This window comes from Oryza glaberrima, chromosome 2 (genome assembly GCF_000147395.1).
Source record: "Oryza glaberrima chromosome 2, OglaRS2, whole genome shotgun sequence".
Lineage (NCBI taxonomy): Eukaryota > Viridiplantae > Streptophyta > Magnoliopsida > Poales > Poaceae > Oryza > Oryza glaberrima.
The window spans coordinates 30,956,244-30,978,095 of NC_068327.1; the positions used below are offsets into that span (position 1 = coordinate 30,956,244).

The 21,852-nt window shown below is 50.4% G+C and overlaps 3 protein-coding genes across 4 annotated transcripts; all 3 read left to right on the forward strand.

The window, feature by feature from the left end:
* Positions 1–2,625: 2,625 nt before the first annotated feature.
* LOC127764634 (galactoside 2-alpha-L-fucosyltransferase-like) lies at positions 2,626–5,932 on the forward strand. The gene is made up of 2 exons (XM_052289535.1): positions 2,626–3,106; positions 4,211–5,932. The coding sequence occupies exons 1-2, from the start codon at positions 2,869–2,871 to the stop codon at positions 5,698–5,700; spliced, it is 1,728 nt and encodes a 575-aa protein (XP_052145495.1). The 5' UTR covers positions 2,626–2,868; the 3' UTR covers positions 5,701–5,932.
* Positions 5,933–8,458: 2,526 nt separating this feature from the next.
* Positions 8,459–13,298, forward strand: LOC127762655 (probable fucosyltransferase 8). Its single transcript, XM_052287128.1, has 3 exons — positions 8,459–8,737; positions 11,758–13,190; positions 13,287–13,298. The coding sequence occupies exons 1-3, from the start codon at positions 8,503–8,505 to the stop codon at positions 13,296–13,298; spliced, it is 1,680 nt and encodes a 559-aa protein (XP_052143088.1). The 5' UTR covers positions 8,459–8,502.
* Positions 13,299–13,474: 176 nt separating this feature from the next.
* Positions 13,475–21,518, forward strand: LOC127763820 (probable fucosyltransferase 8). 2 transcript variants are annotated; one of them, XM_052288617.1, is made up of 2 exons: positions 13,475–13,711; positions 19,863–21,518. In XM_052288617.1, exons 1-2 carry the CDS (start codon positions 13,492–13,494, stop codon positions 21,362–21,364), a joined length of 1,722 nt encoding a protein of 573 aa, XP_052144577.1. In that variant the 5' UTR covers positions 13,475–13,491; the 3' UTR covers positions 21,365–21,518. The 2 variants fall into 2 exon arrangements, with proteins under 2 accessions (XP_052144577.1, XP_052144576.1); XM_052288616.1 differs by lacking the exon at positions 13,475–13,711 and adding an exon at positions 18,127–18,539.
* The last annotated feature ends 334 nt before the right edge of the window (positions 21,519–21,852 follow it).

Here is a 21,852-nt window from a genome sequence, read left to right on the forward strand (position 1 = left end):
TCACCGTCGGCTTCTAGTGGCGCTGCCCCCACCATCACCAACTCCGCAACCGCCACAATCAAATGGAGGCGAGGAGAGGCTGCAAGGTAATATGTTGTAATAGAAACCTTGATGGTTGCACCACTATCTAGAGTGTGCGTGTACGATTTTTCGGTAAAAGAGAATACAATTAGTTTTTATACACACATGAATCCTTAACTTTATCACTTTGTTTTTTCCTTTTGAGAATAATAGACGCTTATATACACGCGTGCATACTCAATGTAGTGAGCATGAACAAAGTGGTTATATAGACCATTATTGACAGGTACACAATTATTCACTTACTAAAAGTTAATTACATAAATAATTAATAATAAATACAAACAACCTAAATCGGGGACTTTAACCTAATCATGCCACCGGTGGGAACCTAACAAGGTTCGCGGTTTTTCCTACATTTGCTTCTAGCATAAAACTATATCCAGGTCCATTTGCCTGTTTGGTAACTAGGGTTGGCAATAGGGCGGGTCGGGGGCGGGTTGGTCTGGAACGCCCTGTCCCTGATCCCCGACTTCTTCACCCGACCCCGGCCCCGATGTGAGATACGGGGCCAAAACACCACCCGGCCCCGGCCACGGCCCCGGCCCTCCGGGGTCCCGCAATAAGAGTGAGCATTCCATCCAACCAGAAAATAAAAATGCAAAACAATCCATCAATTCAACAAGAATACTAGTACACAATCAGCAATTCAAGAATTCAGCAGCAGCAGTAGTTCGATTTACTCCATCCATGAACTAAATGCACAACCACAAATACTTGACAACAGTAGTAGTTGCCTGTCTGCTGCCCCTCCCGGCTGCTCATCCCGCTCGTTGCCCCACTCACCACTTACACGCCGCCCTGCTCACCGTTGCCGCCTCATGCCGTAGTCCATAGCAGCCCGCCTGCGCACCTCGCCATGGGCCGTCGCCGGTCGCCGCGCTGCCTGGTGCGTCGAGGGAGAAGGGCGGAAAACAGAGACCGGAGTCGGAGAGAGAGGGGTGGAGGGGGAGGGGCGGTGGTTGGTGGAGCACATGAGCCATGGTCGCCGATCAGTGGAGGCGCCTAGAGACTAGAGAACGTGTGGCGGCTGTGAGGATAGAGGATAGGGAGAGGTGAGGAGTGAGGATAGTTAGGTTTTAGGGATGGATGGATTGGGCTTCTCGGGCCTTTACTGTAATGGGCTGTATTTTAACCTTTCGAGATCTAATATACCTACCTCGGGTCCCCACGGGTCACCCGTGGGTGTATTTTCTCCCCCGTCCCCGCACCCGGCCAAGACCGGGGCCCCGACCCGGCCCGAAGCCCCACGGGTTGAAAACTATACCCGCCCTTGCCCCCGTAGGGGCGGGTCTCCGCAGGGTCCCTGGCCCGGTGGGGCAAATTGCCATCCCTATTGGTAACGAGAGTAGAAAACCATACAGTTTTATGGAACTAGTCTCCATGTGTCTGCTCGCAGCATTGCAGGTATAAGACGCCACATATTATTGTTCTAGACAAGACACATGGCAGCAAGCTAAAATACCCAGTATATGTAGAAAAGGCCAAATGATTACAGGACGCTGCCTGCGCACTTCCATTGCACTTGCGAGACGGCTGCATGACTGCATCAGATCTCTGGACAGAAGACATGACACCAAACCTCAACAAAGCGAAAAGTACATAATTAACCTTAATTAGTAGAGTTGGGAGTACAACCACTGGCCGTCCAACACGGAAGCAACGGTGGATTGCAGCTTATCAGATACCAACTACCACAGCTTGTATGGCCAACTTGGTCATTACAATTAGTTTGTTTCTGGCGTTGAAAGATTCCAAGGTAGTACTTGTTCCATTATCAATCCACCTACCGCTATCTAAATGGAGATCGAGTAATATTAGTGATCCCGAAGTCTGACACCTATGAAACCGATGTACCATTTGTGGAAGAATCAAATCACATGACTTTTTGGAAGTCGTCTTCTTCCAATCAATTCACCCCTACAACGAGCGAAGAACCGGCAAGATAACCACAAAGCCATGTGGGCACTGATGGAACCCTGAACACCACAAATGGTCTTATCGATCTGAATTGGCGGCCCGAGTTAATCGGATGCTGTTCTATCACAACGAGCAATACGTGCAGCGATCGATCCATCTCTCTGAAAAGCAAAAGGAGAAAAAAGGGTGCGAAAGAACAGCGTCGTCCAAATTAACAAAATTTTGAATCGTGAGGTAAGTATCCCGTGACTATTACAAGTGGGCTCGATTGGCTTGGAGTCCGTTGACTGAAACAATTATCCGTCTGAAGAAAAAGTAATCTTGCAACAAGCTGGCCGAGGCATGCAACTTGCAAAAGTTGCACTAACCCTAGTACTTGTAAGTTGGAAGAAGAGAATAGTAAAAATTCATTTTTGGGAAATCGAGGGCCGGAGATGGTTGCCAGTTCAATTACGAGCATAAGTATAAAAATTGTCTTCTCGGTCCTATCAATGAGAAGTTGAGAACCAACGACTAAACAACGATCATAAAAAAAAGCTAACCACTCCCGCGCGCGCGAAGAATACATGATGTTGGTGTACATAAATTAGTGCACGTTGCATAAACCAACGAAGGAAGCAGTCACCGCTGTGCATCGGGCACACGTCGGCATCATTTCAAGGCCCCCCCGTAGCTTCCATCACTTTGACCATCTCGCCTCCAAGGAGGAGTAGGAGGAAGAGAGAAGCCGGCACAAGCGAGCCCAGCAAACGCACGGCACCACGGATCATTGGGATCAAAACACGAGAGCTTAATTGAGAAGCAGAGAAGGAGATCAAGAAAAGCAGAGCAAAGCCGCCGGCGAAGAGGGAGGAGGTGGCCGGTGGGATGGACGTGAAGCGGGCCCGGAGCCCGCGGGCTCCGGGCGTCGACGCCGACGACGACAAGAAGCGGGCCGCCGAGTGGCGCGGCGCCGTCCGGCCGCACATGGTGCTGGTCGGCTTCCTCATCACCCTGCCCGTCCTGGTCTTCGTCTTCGGCGGCCGCTGGGGCTCCTTCCAAACCACCTCCGCCCCCAACGTCGGCGGCCGCCACGTCGTCCCCGGCGGCGTAACAACGACACAAAGTAAGTCCCCCTTTTTTCTCTCTCGTCTCGCTGTTTGCGCTTGTGAATTCTGAAAGATCGCGTCCATCGTAAGGCAACGAAGCTTACTCGTTGACCGCTAGTGTGCAAGCAAGGGAATTTTTGTCCCCCGGCGCTCTGATGAGATCGGCCTATGAACAAGCAGCTGTTGTCGTAAGCAATTTTGTAGGTACTCACCATTTCTGCAGCATATGAGGTAGCAGGGTGAAAATTGGCATTTCGTCGGCCGGTGATCGCTGATACGTCACACGAGGATAACATCATGTTACTACACTGGCATTACGACCATAGCCGCAAGCACACACGCATGTTAGTTCGATCACTGAAAAATAATTGGAAAAGAAAAACTAGATATAGATCTTGCATTCTCGCTTGATTTGGGTGGGACAAGGTTGCATGCTAGCATTCAGATCGCTGATCCAATGCATGAGTAAACTTTTGGGATGCATGCACAGTCCAGAATCAGATCCTATTGTGCATTGTGCTTGATGAACAGTCAGTTCTAGTTCGGTGATGTGGCGAGCCCGTGATGACGGTGTCGTCTTGATGCCATCACCACTAGTGCATCCTTTTGCGGATCTTGTCCTACCTTATCATTGTTTCTTCCAAAGGAGGTACTCCTAGCTTCTGTTTGTGTCGGTGGCTTTTACTGCATGCCCTGCCCCTGCAGAATGGCATTCCAAAAGGTCATAGCTTTCTTTCTTTATTTTATTTGTTTTAACGACGGTCCTCTTGGCTTTTTACTCGAGTGGTCCCTGGATTTACTGGAGTAGCAGACAAACTTAAGCATCTTGGGAGGCCTCATGCCCTCGTGAAAGTAGGTGGTCCGAGATGGATAATTTCTGCCGTGCATGTTGCCAGCAATAATGCTGGTAACAACGCTGTTGAGAGTGATGACAAATCTACAACAAAGTAAACTTTTGTTCCTATATGGGGGCTGTTCTGAGAGGAAAAAAAAGTACAGCACGATGTTTATTTTGACAAAATGGTACTTTGCATTGTCGCATGGTCTGATTATTACAGTGTAACACTCTGCATTGTCTTGTGCAAATGCCTGAAGAAACTTTTCTGTTAACTTTTCTGCAGAAAATGAAGCCCCGAAAAACGTCTCTGTACCAGCCACTGCAACCAAATCTCTGCCCCAACCCCAGGACAAGCTTCTCGGAGGACTACTCTCTGCCGCATTCGAAGAATCCTCATGTCAGAGCAGATACAAATCATCTCTCTACCGGAAGAAGTCTCCGTTCCCTCTGTCCCCTTACCTGGTTCAGAAGCTGCGGAAGTACGAGGCCTACCACAAGAAGTGCGGCCCTGGCACGAAGCGCTACCGGAAGGCGATCGAGCAGCTCAAGGCGGGGCGCAACGCCGACAACGCCGAGTGCAAGTACGTGGTGTGGTTCCCCTGCAACGGCCTCGGCAACCGCATGCTCACCATCGCCTCCACCTTCCTGTACGCGCTCATCTCCAACCGCGTCCTCCTCATGCACGTCGCGGCGGAGCAGGAGGGCCTCTTCTGCGAGCCGTTCCCGGGGAGCTCGTGGGTGCTCCCGGGCGACTTCCCCCACAACAACCCGCAGGGCCTGCACATCGGCGCGCCGGAGAGCTACGTCAACATGCTCAAGAACAACGTCGTCCGCAACGACGACCCCGGCAGCGTGTCGGCGTCGTCGCTGCCGCCGTACGTGTACCTCCACGTCGAGCAGTTCAGGCTGAAGCTGTCCGACAACATCTTCTGCGACGAGGACCAGTTGATTCTCAACAAGTTCAACTGGATGATACTCAAATCTGACAGCTACTTCGCGCCGGCGCTGTTCATGACGCCGATGTACGAGAAGGAGCTGGAAAAGATGTTCCCGCAGAAAGAGTCAGTGTTCCATCATCTTGGGAGGTACCTGTTCCATCCGACGAACAAAGTATGGGGAATCGTGAGCAGGTACTACGAAGCGTACCTTGCCAGAGTCGACGAGAAAATCGGGTTCCAGATACGGATCTTCCCGGAGAAGCCGATAAAATTCGAGAACATGTATGATCAGCTGACGAGGTGCATCAGGGAGCAGCGGTTGTTGCCGGAGCTCGGCACGGCGGAGCCGGCGAACACGACTGCCGAAGCAGGGAAGGTGAAGGCCGTACTGATCGCTTCTCTGTACTCGGGATATTACGAGAAGATCCGTGGGATGTACTACGAGAATCCAACCAAGACTGGCGAGATCGTCGCGGTGTACCAGCCGAGCCACGAGGAGCAGCAGCAGTACACGTCCAACGAGCACAACCAGAAGGCGCTGGCCGAGATCTATCTGCTCAGCTACTGCGACAAGATCGCCATGAGCGCCTGGTCGACGTTCGGGTACGTGGCCTACAGCTTCGCCGGCGTCAAGCCGTGGATCCTGCTCCGGCCGGACTGGGACAAGGAGAGGTCGGAGGTGGCGTGCGTCAGGTCGACGTCGGTGGAGCCGTGCCTCCACTCGCCGCCGATCCTCTCGTGCAGGGCCAAGAAGGAGGTCGACGCGGCCACCGTCAAGCCGTACGTTCGGCACTGCGAGGATGTCGGGTTCGGTCTCAAGTTGTTCGATAGCTAATTTTTTGGAGAAGTGACTTCTTCGGTTTCACGTTCCGAATTGCGTTCGTTACGTCACGTCCTGTGGATTAACTAGGCCTTTTGGAGATTCGTTATATTCGTTTGGACTCGTATACACCTGAAAATGCACAAAATGTATTATGTAAAATGTATTATGTATCTGTATTCAAATTCGTTCTTCATAAAACAATTCGGATATATATATACACACACGCAAACAGATTCCCTCTCCAGTTTCCTTTTCAGTTCGATTAAATTGACATATCTACCTACCACACAGATTGCTACTCCAGTTGCCTACTCCCTCCGTCCCATAATATAAAAGATTTTGAGTTTTTGCTTGTACTGTTTGACCACTCGTTTTATTCAAAAAAATTAGAACTATTATTTATTTTTTTAACTTACTTTATTATCTAAAGTATTTTAAGCACAGCTTTTTATTTTTATATTTGCACAAATTTTTTTAATAAAATGAGTGGTCAAACAATGAAAATAAAAACTCAAAATCCCTTATATTATGAGACGGAGGAAGTACATCACAATGATTCTTTTTTTTTTTTGAATGGCACCGGGGGAAAACTCCCCACCTGAATTAAAATTAAGGAAACATCAAAACTTTACAAACCATACAAGAAGAAAAGAGGAAGCAAAACAACGTGAAAGAAAAGAAGAAAGAAAGAGAGAAAACAAACAAGAGAGATTACAGAAGGTGGAGAGGAGAGGAGAAGGATGCAAGCCAAGACGGAAGAACCGCCCGGTCAGCCAGCTTGAAACGGTTTGCCCAAAGCTTGGCGTCGTTGATGCAACAGCGGAGAAGACGGTTGATGGATGGTGCAAGGTGCTGGAAAACAACTTCGTTACGGTGGTTCCATAAGCGCCAGCAGCACAAGAGGAAGAAGGTGCTGTTTAGTCGTTCCGGAAGGTCTCCAGACCAGTGGAAGGTGTGAATCTCACTCAGGGAGGTTAGCATGGGTAGCACCTGAATCAGGCCCCAGAAAGCAGAAGCCAGGGGGCAGGCAAGGAAGATGTGGTCAGTGTCTTCCGGGCAGGTATTGCATAGTTGACATGTTGGGGAGGGGATGATTGACTTCTTGTGCAGGTTGACAGCAGTAGGTAGTCTGTTCATAGTTATTAACCAACCAAAAAATTTAACCCTCGGAGGGGCCGAGCTCTTCCAGATGAATTCCCAGGGGTGGCCAAAGTTGCTGACTTTCCATGGTTTTGCAATAGAGGGCTGAAGTTGATATCGGGCCATTGCGGCAGCTGATTGAACTTTGTATTGTGTCTTTGGTCTTGTGAGAGTGGGAAGTCTTGAAGTAGGTCTTGCAGCAGATGCAATTGTTGTTGAGCCACTGTTGACAGTCTTGGGACAAGGAGTAAATTAAGCCCAGCGTGGAGCGCTGAATGAACCGTGAGATGAGTAGTTGTGTTGTGAGAGAAGAGGGCTGGGAACTCAATCGAGAGAGGTTTATCAGTCAGCCAGACATCAAGCCAGAAGTTTGTTCGACAACCATTACCGATTTTCATAGTGGAATGAGCTTGAAGGACCGGCAGAAGAGTGATTAGAGTGTGCCAATGTTGTCCCAGATCGGCTGAGCCGAGAGCAGAGTTTTGGTGCTCACTCCAAATCCATTTTGTCCATGGGGAATTTTGAGAAAAAAGCCGGTAGATCATTTTAGTGAGCAGGCAGATGTTTTGTGAATGCAGATTTTTAATTCCTAGGCCTCCAAGGCTTTTACTTTTGCAGACGAGGTCCCATGCTACCAGACATTTGGAGCCATGACAAGAATCCTCCCCAGACCACAGGAACGCACGGCGACGTTTGTCTATAGCTTCAATGGTTCCTTTTGGGAGCAGGAGTGCAGCCATTGCATAGGTTGGGAGAGAGTCCAGGACAGAGTTTACCAGAACAACACGGCCTGCATAGTTGAGTAAGGAGGCTTGCCAGCCTGCCAGATACTTGTCCACTTTCGAAATCATGAGGTGAAAAACACTTGAAGAGAGTTTAGTTGCAGAGAGCGGCAGGCCGAGGTATGTTTGGGGGAACCCATCAAGTTTGCATTGGAGAATCGTGTAGTGATACACAATTTGCACGCACTGACCAATCGATTAATTTAGAGAGACACTTACCGTGGGCGTTGATGCTTCGATGATGCGTTTTTGTTCCATCAGCGACCTACCCCGGCCGTTTGCACGCGCAAATCAAACCATCAATAAAACCCAACGGAAACGCCAAGACGCAAAATGTCCCTGAATTCCATACTAGGAGTGCCTTTCATGGGTGCGACTTTCGAATGGCAGATTGACAGCGTGTACGTCCACGTGCACCAGGTAGGTAGACACACGCCGGCCCTCGTATATATACGTGCGTTCATGTCGCGCTCACATGCCCCGCGTCGCGCCGGGAGCGGAGGCGACGAGAGAAACACGCAGTCGTAGAAGCAACCGGCACCAGTTACCCATGCCCAAGGTGGAAGCCGTCCACCTCGCTCACGGTGTTGGACAAACTGCTGGTGCCTTTGCTGCTGCATGTTGCAATCATCCTGAGCCGTTGACTGCCAGTACGTAGCTTCCAACAGTTAGCTAGAGATTTCGTAAGCGTCTGGAAGATGTGTAAACAAAAGGGATGATAAGGAATTAGTAATGTGATATGATTTTCATCGACGTGCAATAATTATTATGCACGCGACTGCAATCATTACGTGGTGGTATATACGCGCAGGTCAGAGGCGCCGGGGGTTCCTGGGAGAAGGCAGAGTCCGAAGCGTGCGTTCACGAGAGCGCGCGTCGGCGCGGGGTACCGATGGACGAGAAGAGGGCGGCGCGGACGCCGCGAGCTGGAGCTTGGAACGCGGTGAACGGCGGCGAGTCGGGATGTTGCAGCGAGAAGGCTGCGCGGTGGGGATGGCGCGCGCCGGTGGAGGTGGCCGTGGTCGGGTTCGTCGCCACCTTGACGTTGCTCGTTCTACTGTACGGCGGCACGGGAAGCTTGCTGTCGTTCACCTCGCCGAGGACGGAGTTTGTGCAGAAGCTTGCAGGTAACCGTTATTCCACCAACCATGTGTGCAATTGCAATTGCATTCTTGAACTCTCTATTGGTAAATGCATTTACGCAGTTCGTGATTAAAAATATAAGGAAAAAGTACGAATTACCCCCTGAACTATCGCGGTCGTCCGAATTACCCCTCTAAACTCGAAAACCAGACATCATTCACCCTTAACTTTTAATACCGGATAAATTACCTCCTCGACCTAATCCAGAGCGGTTTTGCCTACGTGACGTACGTGTGGCAATCCAGTCAGCATTTTCTTATTTAAAAAAATGGTGGGGTCCACATGTCATCTTCCCTCCTCTCCTCCTCTCTCTCTCTCATCAACAAGCTGACAAGCGTGGACGACGGGGATGGGCGGCAGCTGGAGGAGGCGTGGCACGCGGAGGAGGCGGCGCTGGCGATGGCCGAGATGGAGAAGACAAGTGCCGCCTGGCCATGGAGGCGGCCGAGGCGGGCAGCATGGCATGGCGCACGGCGGTGCGGGGAAGGCAGCGGTCGGCGCGCACGACGGTGCGGCCGACGGTGGCGGGGGCGATCGGCGCGGAACGGCGCGGACAGGCAGGAGGCGGCGGAGAGGCGGGGACGATGGGGATGGGTGGCGGACTCGTCAGCACCTTCAGCAGGATGTTGCGGTCGAGCAGGATGTTGGCCGGCTTGAGGTTGCGGTGCACGAGCGACTCCGGCTTGGTCTGGTGGAGGAACAGCAGCGCCGTGGTTATCTCCGCCGAGATCCTGAACCGCTGGCTCCACGGGATCGACGGGCGACGGCGTGCCGCAATCTTTTTTCTTTTTATTTTTGTCTCTGCCCGCTTCTGAATTTTCTGATCTGATTTGGTGCCGCGTTTTGGACTTTGGGAATGTGGTTATGTGCTGCATATGTAGTATATTGGTTTCTCTTTGGAATGTTGGGTAAAGGATTTTGTCGAGAGCTAACTTGCACACTTGTATATATGCATGGCCTTAATTTGCAGTCGATGGCTTGCATCATCAGTGATTTTGCAGCCGTCCACCGAGGCGCGGCGGTACCAGCAGCCGCCGCCGGCGTAGCTAGACACGTACGTGGTGCAGATGCCCAAGGACAAGGTGTTCCGCGTCCCGCCGCCGGAGAACGCGCGCCTCTTCCAGCACTACACCCGCCGCGCCAGGCGCCACGCCCGCTGCTCCTGCGTCCGCGTCTGCTCCTGGCTCCTCCTCATGCTCGTCGTCGCGCTCATGGCCTTCGCCTCCGTCGTCTACCTCGTGTTCAAGCCCAGGCAGTCGGACTACACGCTCCAGGGAGCGAACCTTCTCGTCGGCCTCTCGGCGTTGCGCCGCCGCTGCGCCTCCAGGTCGGCCAGCTGCTGCGCCGCCTCTCCGCCGCCGCCCGCCAGTCCGCGCCGTTCCGCGCCGACCGCCCCCGCCCACCGTCGGCCGCACCGCCGTGCACGCCGACTGCGCCGTCCACTGCCTTCCCCGCACCGTTGTGTGACATGCCATGCTGCGCCGCCTCGGCCGCCTCCATGGCCGGGCGGCACTTGTCTTCTCCATCTCGGCCATCGCCAGCGCGCCTGCTCCGCGTGCTGCGCCTCCTCCAGCCGCCGCCCATCCCCGTCGTCCCCGCTTGTCAGCATGTGGATGAGAGAGAGAATGGAGAAGAGGAAGAGGGAAGATGACAGGTGGATCCCACCATTTTTTTAATAAGAAAATGCCGACTGAATTGTCACGTGTACGCTACGTAGCACAAAACCGCTCTGAATTGGGTCAAGGGAGTAATTTGCCTGGTATTGAAAGTTGAGGGTGAACGATGTCTGGTGTTTGGGTCTAGGGGGGTAATTCAGACGACCGCGATAGTTTAAAGGGGTAATTCGTACTTTTTCTAAAATGTAACTCAAACATACTTCCGTTATTCGGACGCCACCATATGTGCCACGTTGTTACCTCCCATCGAGTTTATCGGCTGCAGTCAAAATTTTAAATTTTAAATTAAGTTGATTTTGTGTTTTTCAATGTAGTCTATTTTTCAAATTAGTTTCTAAAGTGCTAAGGACTTGTTTAGATTCCAATTTTTTTCTTTAAATTTTCAACTTTTCCATCACATCGAACTTTCCTACACACATAAATTTCTAACTTTTTCGTCACATCGTTTCAATTTTTTTAAACTTCTAATTTTAGCGTGGAAGTAAACACAGCCTAATAACACAAATGTAAAAATTTTATCCGTAATTATTTTTTTCCTTTATATTTTCACCACTTGTCAACAAGCTTAAACGAACAGAGTAACATGTTTAGAAGATCTACAATCAATTTGTATATCGTAATCTCGTAATGGACATGATCAAAACGAGGAGGCAAGGCAATGTCACATCCAACGAAAGCTAGTTTGTGCATAAGTATCACGGAAGCTGTTTTCTCTCTTGCGGTATATTATTACACACTCACACGCTATGCACGTTAAGCCGGTGGTTCAAGGGTTAGCATCAGCATAATACAAAACAATTATCACCGTCTAAATCTACTTTTACCACTTGAAAGTCATGAAGAGCAGTAAAGGTATGACAGATCTAAACTTTATTTTCAAGTTAACCTCGACCCCCCACCCATAAATTGAGCATGACATATTCATAGCCAGATTTTGATCGCTCCGTGGGCTGTTTTCACTTCTCTTGGGCTGCTGAGGCCTATATGGTTAAGCCGTAAAACAATGTTAAATGGGCCAACCATCCAGTATTCTGGTATGAATGCCAGGATTTCAGTCCAGTCTTGTTCGGTTAATACCTAGGAGAAAAGAATTGGAGGGTATTAATTCCACAGCTAAAACTATTTCCCTTCCATAAAAAGGTTATTTCCCTCGATTCCCCTTCTCTTGTGTAAGAAATTAACCAAATTCCTAAACATGTTGGCACGACTTAGGATTAATCATATATGAGCCGTATCCCGTACTTCGCATTTGGTTGTACACTAGTAGTACCACGTATCAATGCTCTCTCGATTTTTGGTGCATAATTCAGTTCAACTGCACCGTGCAGCTGCCGCAGCATCACCTTCCCACGGAGCACCGGAAGACACGCCCGAGACGTCGACTCGGCACGACGACGACCGTCTCCTCGGCGGACTGCTCTCTCCGGCCTTCGACGAGCATTCCTGCCGTTCCCGGTACACGTCGTCCCTCTACCGCCGCCGTTCACCGTTCCGCCCGTCCACCTACCTCGTCGAGCGACTCCGGCGGTACGAGGCCCGGCACAAGCGGTGCGGCCCCGGCTCCGCCCTTTTCCAGGAAGCCGTCGAGCACCTGCGCTCCGGCCGCAACGCCGCGCGCTCCGAGTGCCAGTACGTGGTGTGGACGCCGTTCAACGGGCTCGGCAACCGCATGCTCGCGCTCGCGTCAACCTTCCTCTACGCGCTCCTCACCGACCGCGTCCTGCTAGTGCACGCGCCGCCGGAGTTCGACGGCCTCTTCTGCGAGCCCTTCCCCGGAAGCTCATGGACATTGCCCGCCGACTTCCTGATCACCGACTTCGACGGCGTCTTCACCATGTGGTCGCCGACGAGCTACAAGAACATGAGGCAGGCCGGCACGATAAGCAACGCTACCGCGGAGCAGAGCCTGCCAGCCTACGTGTTCCTTGATCTCATCCAGTCGTTCACCGATGCCGCCTTCTGCGACGACGACCAGCAGGTCCTAGCCAAGTTCAACTGGATGGTGATAAAGTCCGACGTCTACTTCGCCGCCATGTTATTCCTCATGCCGGCCTATGAGCGCGAGCTGACGCAGCTGTTCCCGGAGAAGGAGGCCGTGTTCCACCACCTGGCGCGGTATCTCTTCCATCCGTCGAACGACGTGTGGGGCATCGTGCACAGGTTCTACGAGGCCTATCTCTCCAGGGCCGACGAGCTTGTCGGCCTCCAGGTGCGCGTGTTCCCGGAGATGCCCATACCGTTCGACAACATGTACGAGCAGATCATCCGGTGCTCGGAGCAGGAGGGGTTGCTGCCCAAGCTAGGACAGACGGTCGTCGTCACCGCGGCGAACGGCTCGTCGGTGGTGGCGCCGAGCACGAAGCTGACTTCCATACTGGTGACGTCGCTGTTCCCGGACTACTACGACCGCATCCGCGGCGTGTACCACGCGAGGCCGACGGAGACAGGGGAGTACGTAGCGGTGCACCAGCCGAGCCACGAGCGGGAGCAGCGCACGGAGGCGCGCGGCCACAACCAGCGCGCGCTGGCCGAGATATACCTGCTGAGCTTCTGCGACCGCGTCGTGACGAGCGCCGTGTCGACGTTCGGGTACATCGCGCACGGGCTAGCCGGGGTGCGGCCGTGGGTGTTGCTGCGGCCGCCGTCCCCGGTTGCGCGCGCCGAGCCGGCGTGCGTCCGGTCGGAGACCGTCGAGCCGTGCCTGCAGGCGCTGCCTCGACGGATGTGCGGCGCGGCGGAAGGCAGTGACATTGGGGCTCTGGTGCCTCATATCCGGCATTGCGAGGATGTACAAAAAGGTGTCAAACTGTTTAGCTAGCGCTTTAATCTGTCTGCGTAATTTGTTCGTATGGTGTAGAATTCACAGTGAAACATAAGTGCTGAGTTCTGATCCGCTTTGCGTGGCCACTAACTCGGCCGCTACAGACATGTTCCGTGCATGCATAATTCCGCTAATCCTCCTGTTCAACGTACACCACTAGGTGTGCACGCATGCAGTTCCTTGACCAATTCTCACATCAACCACGAGCATGCATCGCACACATGCATAACCATGACACGACATGATTATTTCGAGCAGAGGCTGGCCACCAGCGGGCCGAGCCGCGGAGAACGAGGCGAGGCGGTGGGGAAGGCTCCGGCGAGCCTCCGCGCGCGCCGCGCTGGTGCTCTGCTCGCTGACGATGATTCCAGTCGTCGTCGTCCTCCACCGGTGTGCGGTCTCCTCCTCCTGGCCGGATCGGGTTTTCGAAGCCAAGCACATCGCGGGAGCCGGCGAGCAAGGTACGTACACTCACAAAAGTCCCCCAGCTACTCGATCGCTGGGTCGCACCACGTGTCCTATACGCCCCTCTGAACAAATTCGCTCTAGCTGTTCGCACGCATCCGTGGTCTTGCTTGATTCGGTCGCCGTTTATTATGCTCGGTATAACTGATTCTGTCGGCGATGAATCGGCGCGTCGTATCTGCCCGCGCAACAGCGATGGCTTTTGTGATTTCGAAGAGGTGGAGAGATGCTGGGTTAAGCACGAGCTATAACAGGCTAACAGCTTGGAAAGCAGAAGGGGATCGAAGGCGGCATGAACCGTCCTTGGAGCGATCGTGAAAAGCAGATTCCATTGCCTCTCTCCTGCTTGTATTGGTTGCGCTAGCTTTGTCCAATCTGAAGTGGAGTTGGTCACATTTAACGGATTCGCGAAACCATACACGAGCCAGAGAAAATAATTTCCACTTGAGAAATTTCAGATGTCGATATGTCATCGTACTACGAGGTAGCGTCATATAGGCGTGGTTAATTAACCATCGACCCATCATATTGGGTTGGGTTGTTTTTTTTTTAACGACTCGCACGAGACGGTGCGAAGTTCTATTGATAGAGTAGGAAAAAATTACAAGGTTACAACCCTAGAGGGTCGTAACCAGAAAAAAGGAAAAAAAAATAAACCACCACCCACACGGCGACAACGCCATCACACAAGCCCAGGAGAAGGCTAACACCGGACCGGCCGCCGCTAAGCGTGACCGACCGCCACTAGGCCAAAAAAAGGGACACAGACGAGGTTGCCACCTAGGGGATGCCAAAACGACGTCTTCAAGAAGAGAAGCGACGGAGAAACCGCCGCCATCATCCGTCAGGACTCAAAAGAGCCAAGACAGGGCTTTCGCCCGGCAATCACCCTTGAGGGGTGAGACAGCACGACAACACCCTCAGGAGGGGGGATAACCATTGTTGTCGGTCCGACCATGGCCGGACTGGGTTTTCACCCGCCGCTCACCACTTGCGAATCCACGCCTGACGCACCGATGCTCCACCACCACACAAGCTTTGCCGACATGTGGGACCCCTGCACCGGCGTCCCCCGTCGGCCAGTCTTCGTGCGCCGAAGACCGCGCCACACCCACCGGCAGCTCCTCCTCACATCTAGGTCACCTCCTCCACCACCGGACGCGCCACTCTGCGCCAAGCCGGCCTCCTCCACCGGACGCGCCTCGCACCAATCCGGTCTCCCTTCATCGGCCGCGCCTCCCGCGCCAAGCCGGCCTCCATCTCCGCCGCCCGCGCCTCTCGCGCCGAGCCGGGCTCCGCTGTCATCGGCTGCGCTTCTCTGCGCCAAGCCGGTCTCCGACCCCTCCACCAAATGATGCCGCGCCGGCCAGATGTAGTCGCCTCCCACGCCCTCAGCTAGCCGTTTGAGGCCGCCATGCCTCCAGTGACCGCAGACACGGTCACCACCACTGCAGCCGCTGCTACCTAACGCCTAGCCACCTCGCCGTCGCCAGTCGCCATCCTCGCCTCGCAGCCGACTCCTTCCCCGTCGCCGACGTCGCCACCGCCTCCACAAACGGCCGCCGTCGCTGCTGCCATGGATGCCAGCCCCCGTATCTGCAACCTGCTGCTGTGCCATTGCCCTTCACCAGCATGCGGCTGGCCGCCGCCCGATGCCATGTGCGCCACTGCCGCCATCACCAGCCAACACCGCAGCCGCCAACTGCCGCGACCGCCGCTGCCGTCGCCAACTGCCGCCGCTGCCGTCGCCACACCGCCGCCGTCGTCGCCGCACAGCCGCCGTCGTCGCTGCACAGCTGCCGCCAACTGCCGCCGGCCACCCTCCAGATCCGGCCGAGAGGCGCGGATCTAGGGGACACCGCCGCCGCCGTCGCTACCACAAGCCCACACGGGACCACCACCACCACCTTCGCGCCCGCGGCCGGTTCCGTCCCCGCCACCATCGCCATCCCCGCCGCCTTCAGCCGCTGCCGCCCGGCGCCGCGCGCCCCTGCCTTCGCCGTCGCCATCCCCGCCGCCGTGGCCGGGTCATCGTCTCCCGTGCCGCCTCAGGGGAGGACGACGCGAGAGGTGTATACATTACTCTATGCATCTAACTATGGAGACGTCAAAATCATATTGGGTTGGGCTGTTGACACTTGACAATTCCCGCGAATGATCCTCCGTGTTGTCCGGCCGCCCGCGCTGTATTTTCCTGTACGGCTGGGCAGTGGGCCATATGGGGGTAGAATGAGGCGCATATGGATGCCAGTCTGCCAGATCAAAAAAAACAAATTTCTTTCATCCTCTTCTTTCGCTTTTTTTAATTGAGATCCCTACTGCACATACAACCTGCATCCAATTTCTTTACCTTTTCTTGGCAGATGACAAGGAACTACAGTACTCCTGTACAACCCAAAAATGACTCTTCGTTTCCTTCAATTATGTTGTAACCCCTGTTTTCAACTCTAATTATGATTTCACTAATATTTCTCCTGCTTTTTTTTCTAACTCTGTCCTTATTTTTCTGAAATGAAGCTTGTATTTATCCCCATTACGTTAAGGTGATATAATAGGATAAACTTCCTGTATAAACCATTTTACTCGTTTCAACATGATCTTTTTACTTATTCAATTAAAAAGTGAGGCATAAACTTAACATAAATCTGTCCACTGTTTTGACATCAATATTAAAACAGTTAAAGATGTGTTCGGGAGGTGAGGACCTCCCGCGCACGCAGAATGGAGCGACGTATTATGATTAATTAATACTTTGCTTTTTTAAAAAGAATGGATTAATATGATTTTTAAAGCAACTTTCGTATATATTTTTTTTAGAAAATATATCGTTTAGCAGTTTGAAAAGCGTGTGCGCGAAAACGAAGGGAGGCGAGTTAGGAAAGTTAGGGAAAGAACTCAGCTAAGTCGTCATTTTGACGTAATAGTGCAATTAGAAGGTTCATTTTTATATAGGGAGAAATCACAAAACTAAAAGGAGTAAAAATCATAACTTGCGTTAAAAATGAAGATAAAAATATAGAACCCCATATATTTTTCTGTTTTGGAGTACAACCGCTAGCTCCTTTTATGTTTGAACTTGCACTTACGTGTAGGTGAGGTATATGTGCGTAGGGGTGTGCGCGCATGTAGTCTTCCATCATGTAATCGGGAAAAATAGTTATACATAGAGGGATGCACGTGACATTACTCCTTCCGTTTTCCAATATCCGGTAATTTTGATTTCTCCTTTTAAACTTTGGCCATTAGCTGTCTTTAATTGTTATGTAGAAGTTAACAATAGTTTTATGATTAAATTTAGGACATACCCATTTCAATAACATGGCATCAATTTTAGTGTTCATAAATATTAAAAATGAAACGAGTGATCCAAAAGCCAAATGTGTCCTGTATAATAACTAAACGAAGGGAGCTAATTAATACTCCATGATTATGAACATCCATGATCAAAACTCGTAGGACTCATTTGAAACACAGAATTGAATAAAAAAGAGAAATAGAAAAAATAATACAAGATTTTGATTAAGATATTTTGTTTTGCTTATTTTGATAGGAGTACAATCGCAAAATAGAGAACTGCAAATATATGGAAATCACTGTCTGATTAAGCTGTAGGAAAAACAGAAATTGGATGGGAGATAGACTGATAGAAAATTTTTTAAGAGGTTAGAGTTATTGCTAGTAAGTTTTTTTTTTTGTTGCCAAATTTCACGTGCAACGACTCAATGAGCCATTCTACAGGATTTTATAGGATTAAAAAAATCTCCAATCCTTTATACTACCTCCGTCCCATAATAATTGTATTTATACTTTTCAAATTTTGTCCCACAAAAATTGTATTTCTGATAAGATGAGACCCACAAATAGAATTTGTATCCCAACCTTCCTTTTAATTAAGTTTACATATGGAATGTGTGCCTCAACCTTCCTTTTAACAAAGTATACATATGAAATATATGCATGCAATGTAGTTATTAAATAGGGTTATTGTGGTAAATTGTGTTTGTTGTTAATATGTCTCTAATTCCCTATAAATGTAATTATTATGGGACGGAGGGAGTATCAAAAGGTCAAATAGAAAAAAAAATATATAGAAATTAAATCCTATGATTTTTTCTCACAAATTCTTTTGATTCAAATTGGCCCTAAAAATATAAGGGTGTGTTTAGTTCACGCTAAAATTGGAAGTTTTGCTGAAATTGAAACGATATGACGGAAAAGTTGAAAGTTTGTTTGTATAGAAAAGTTTTGATGTGATAAAAAAGTTAAAAGTTTGAAACTAAACTCGGCCTAAGACGGGATGTAAAATTGGATGAGGAGATTACAAAATTATTACATGTACTCTACTGTGCCATTACGGTCCGACCCCACCAACCACTACTGGCTCAGACACGTTGTCTACCTCCGCTGCCCGTGCAACTTGCGCCGCTTGCTGCGCCCACGCGCAGTCGCAGACGCAGCCGATGGCCGGCTTTGTTTGACCCCCGTTCCTCCCCCCTGTCCCCAACTCCAACTGCTCGCCTAGCAAAGCAGCCTTGCCCATCGAGACGCACATGGAGAGGAGCGGCGGCGGCGGGGCGGACGGCGACGAGGAGCGGCTGCCGCTGCACCATGGGTTTGAGACGGAGAGGGCGGCTCCCTGGGCGGCGGCGGAGTCGAAGCCGCCGCCGCCGCCGCCGCGGGGCAGGTTCGGGCGCGCCTCCGTGCGCGCCGCGCTGGCGGTGTGCTTCCTGGCCATCCCGGCCGTCCTGCTCCTGCAGCGGTGGCAGGCCGGGTCCTCGCCGGAGTGGCTCTTCGAAATCGAGCCCCCGGCGAACGGAGACCGAGGTGTGTATACATCTGCTTGTGCCCGTAGCTTTCTCCTAGCGCCGATGAGGCCATGAATCTAGCTAGTGCTTTTAATTGTAGAGTTGTACTGGTAGATTTGTAGTGTATAAACAGTAGAATTGTAGATTCGATTGTACTCCACGAGCTATTCAATTTGCGCTGGTGCGGGCCCACCTGTCAGTGGCCGATCCATCCATCCACATACAGCTTGTTCGCTGGTAGTCTTGCCAAATTTCACGATCCGTATGAGTTTTGAGCAGCAAGGCGTTCGCTGTAGGATGAAGGTCGCACTTCAGAAACTTACTAGACAAGAAGTCATTTGGCGTGCTTTATACGAAAACACAGTTACATCGTTCAAATAGAACGTTCAACCCAGTTACACTTAATTCTTTGTCAGGGTCTCAGGGAGCATCACTGCTGTCCTGATGTCTCTTGAGGTCCTAATGGATGTTCTCCACATGTTTTTCCCTTCTCTTTAATCTAGGACTGTTATATAATTCACTGTGGATTAATGTTGCTAGCACAACTCCACTAGATGCCCCAAGAGAACTTTTGTGTCATCACTCTCTCAAAGAGTCTAGCTGTGAAAGAATAAAGTTGGTTCGGTTCTGATTCTCATTATTGCTAATTGAGATTTCAGAGATCACCTTTTCCTTCTGCAACGCCTCTGTCACACAATGGTTGTTTTGGTCTAAGCATAGATAAGGTAGCAATCATTTAAATCAGCAACTTTGCTTAAATTGCCACCTTTCTTTAGTCTAAAAACTATACATGGTTCATTCATATAATAAAGTAAAATCATTTAATCTGGAATGACCTAAATTATCATGATTGTGGACATACTACCCTGGAACTGGAAGAGTGTGCAGGACTAGACCTTGCTGAAACATGTCCATTTTGTTAGTTTTAGATAAAACCAAATTAGGGGACATCAAAGAGCTATTTCCTCCATTACTTCTCATCTTCCTTTAATCTGATCTGTCGAATTTCTGAAGGACAGCTTTGTGAAGTATGGACTCCACATGGAGCACGTGATTTCTTGCAATTTGCAATAGTTTTGTGGGTAAAAGAACAAGCATTGCAATAAAAATTGTGGTAGGCTTTTAGTTGTTCTTCTTTAATTCTAAAAAAGGAAACCTTTTTGTGGTGAAAAGAACGACCAATCATTTCATATTAAATGCATGTATTTAATTAATCAGAAAGTGGTTGTGAACCAGTCATTTTTGCATGCTTCAGTCAGTGTAGTTCAGAGGACAGTAACTTTATCTGTCAAGTTATTTGGGGTAATGTTCTATTGCAATGACATACCTCTATCTTCTTCAGATATGCAAGATGATCTGCCTGATGATCTAACTGCATCTCAGTACATCGGCTATGATAAATTTCTGGGTGGTCTTCTGCAAGAGGGATTTGATGAAGTATCCTGCCGAAGCAGGTATCAGTTTGCACGGTACCACAAGAACTTCACAAGAATACCTTCTTCATACCTCTTAGAAAGGTTAAGGAGACAAGAAGCATTGCAGAAGAAGTGTGGTCCAGGCACTAAATCATACAAGCAAGCTGTGAAGCTGCTGAGGTCCAGTCAGGGCGTCAACATGACGACAGATTGCAACTATCTGTTCTTGACAGTACATGCTGGGTTAGGGAACAGAATGCTTGAGATTGCTTCAGCATTTCTTTATGCACTCCTTACAAACCGGATTTTGCTTTTGGACCGTTATCAGGAGATCGGTGACCTTTTCTGTGAACCTTTCCCAGGAACCTCGTGGTTAATGCCTTCGGATTTCCCTCTAAACTATGGTGAATTTACTCAGAGTAGCCCAGAGAGCTATGGAAACATGCTGCAGAATAAGGTTGTCGGTGACAATACAGATCGGTCTCTGGCTGGTTCTAGGCCTCCCTACGTGTTCCTCTACCTTGATGGTAACTATGAATTCCATGACAAGCTTTTCTTCTGCGAAGACGACCAACAGTTCCTGCAAGATGTGCCGTGGTTGATCATGAGAACCGACATGTACTTTATACCATCACTATTTCTTATTCCAAGTTACCAAGATGAGCTCAGCAGGCTATTTCCTGAGAAAGATGCTGTTTTTCATCACTTGGCACGCTATCTTTTCCATCCGACGAATAGCATATGGTATTCAGTTAAAGGGTACTACAGGTCCTACCTTGCCAAAGCTAATAAAACTGTGGGAATTCAGATCAGGATATTTGAGAAAGAGGGCATCTTGCAAAAAAACGGGCGATTTCCATATGTCTTAGAACAGATCCTTTCATGCGCTCAGAATGAAAAGCTGCTGCCAGAAATCAGTATGAAAGATGAAGCAGAAGCACCGACCGCGACCAAGAATAACCAGACAATTGCTGTTCTTACAACTTCTCTGAGCTCCTGGTACAGTAATCAGATCCAGAAGAAGTACAGTGAGCACCCAACAGTCGATGGAACCAGGGTAGAAGTATACCAGCCGAGCCATGAGGAGTACCAGAGATCAAAGAACAAGAAGCACAACATGAAAGCACTGGCCGAGATCTACCTACTCAGCATGACGGACGTGCTCATCACCAGTGGCTTCTCCACCTTCGGCTACGCCGCGCAGGGCCTCTCCGGCCTGACGCCGTGGATCATGTTCAGGTCGGAGAACCACGCCATGCCGGACCCGCCGTGCCGCCGCGCCATGTCGATCGAGCCGTGCTTCCATCAGGCTCCCTTCTACGACTGCAAGGCGAAGAGGAACGCTGACCTGGGCAAGATGGTGCCGTTCGTGAGGCACTGCGAGGACGTCAGTTGGGGCCTGAAGGTTGTAAATCAAACTCAGTGGTAGCTGTAAATTTGTCGTTTGCTCGTTAACTAGGGAAGATTTTTTTTCTTTGTCCAAAAGGACTACACAGATTCATTCTTTACTCCACATATATTTGATCCAAATGTAGATAACTGAAGAACAAAATAGCAGTAAAGTTGTGTGTTACCTGAACATTGTTTACCGGGGCATCATCTGCGCATATTGTCTGTTACATCAGTGATCAGTCTGATTGAGTGATTGCTACAAACCGAACTTCTGGTGTGCTTCTGCTTGGCAAGGTGCTCGCTGCCAAATCCCAAATGGGAGTATGGGAGGCGGAGTTGGTGGGGAAAGGCAGCGAGATTGGATTGGCGATAACGCTGTTGCCGCTTCTTGCGGTGTTCTTGCTCGGTGAGAGTGTGAGATTGGCCGTAAATCGTAAGTAATCACCGTGTTGTATTCGCGTCATAGTCTCAGGTTCTTGGGCTCAATGGAGGATATGCGTTAGCCCGGCCCATCTACGTGTTCGT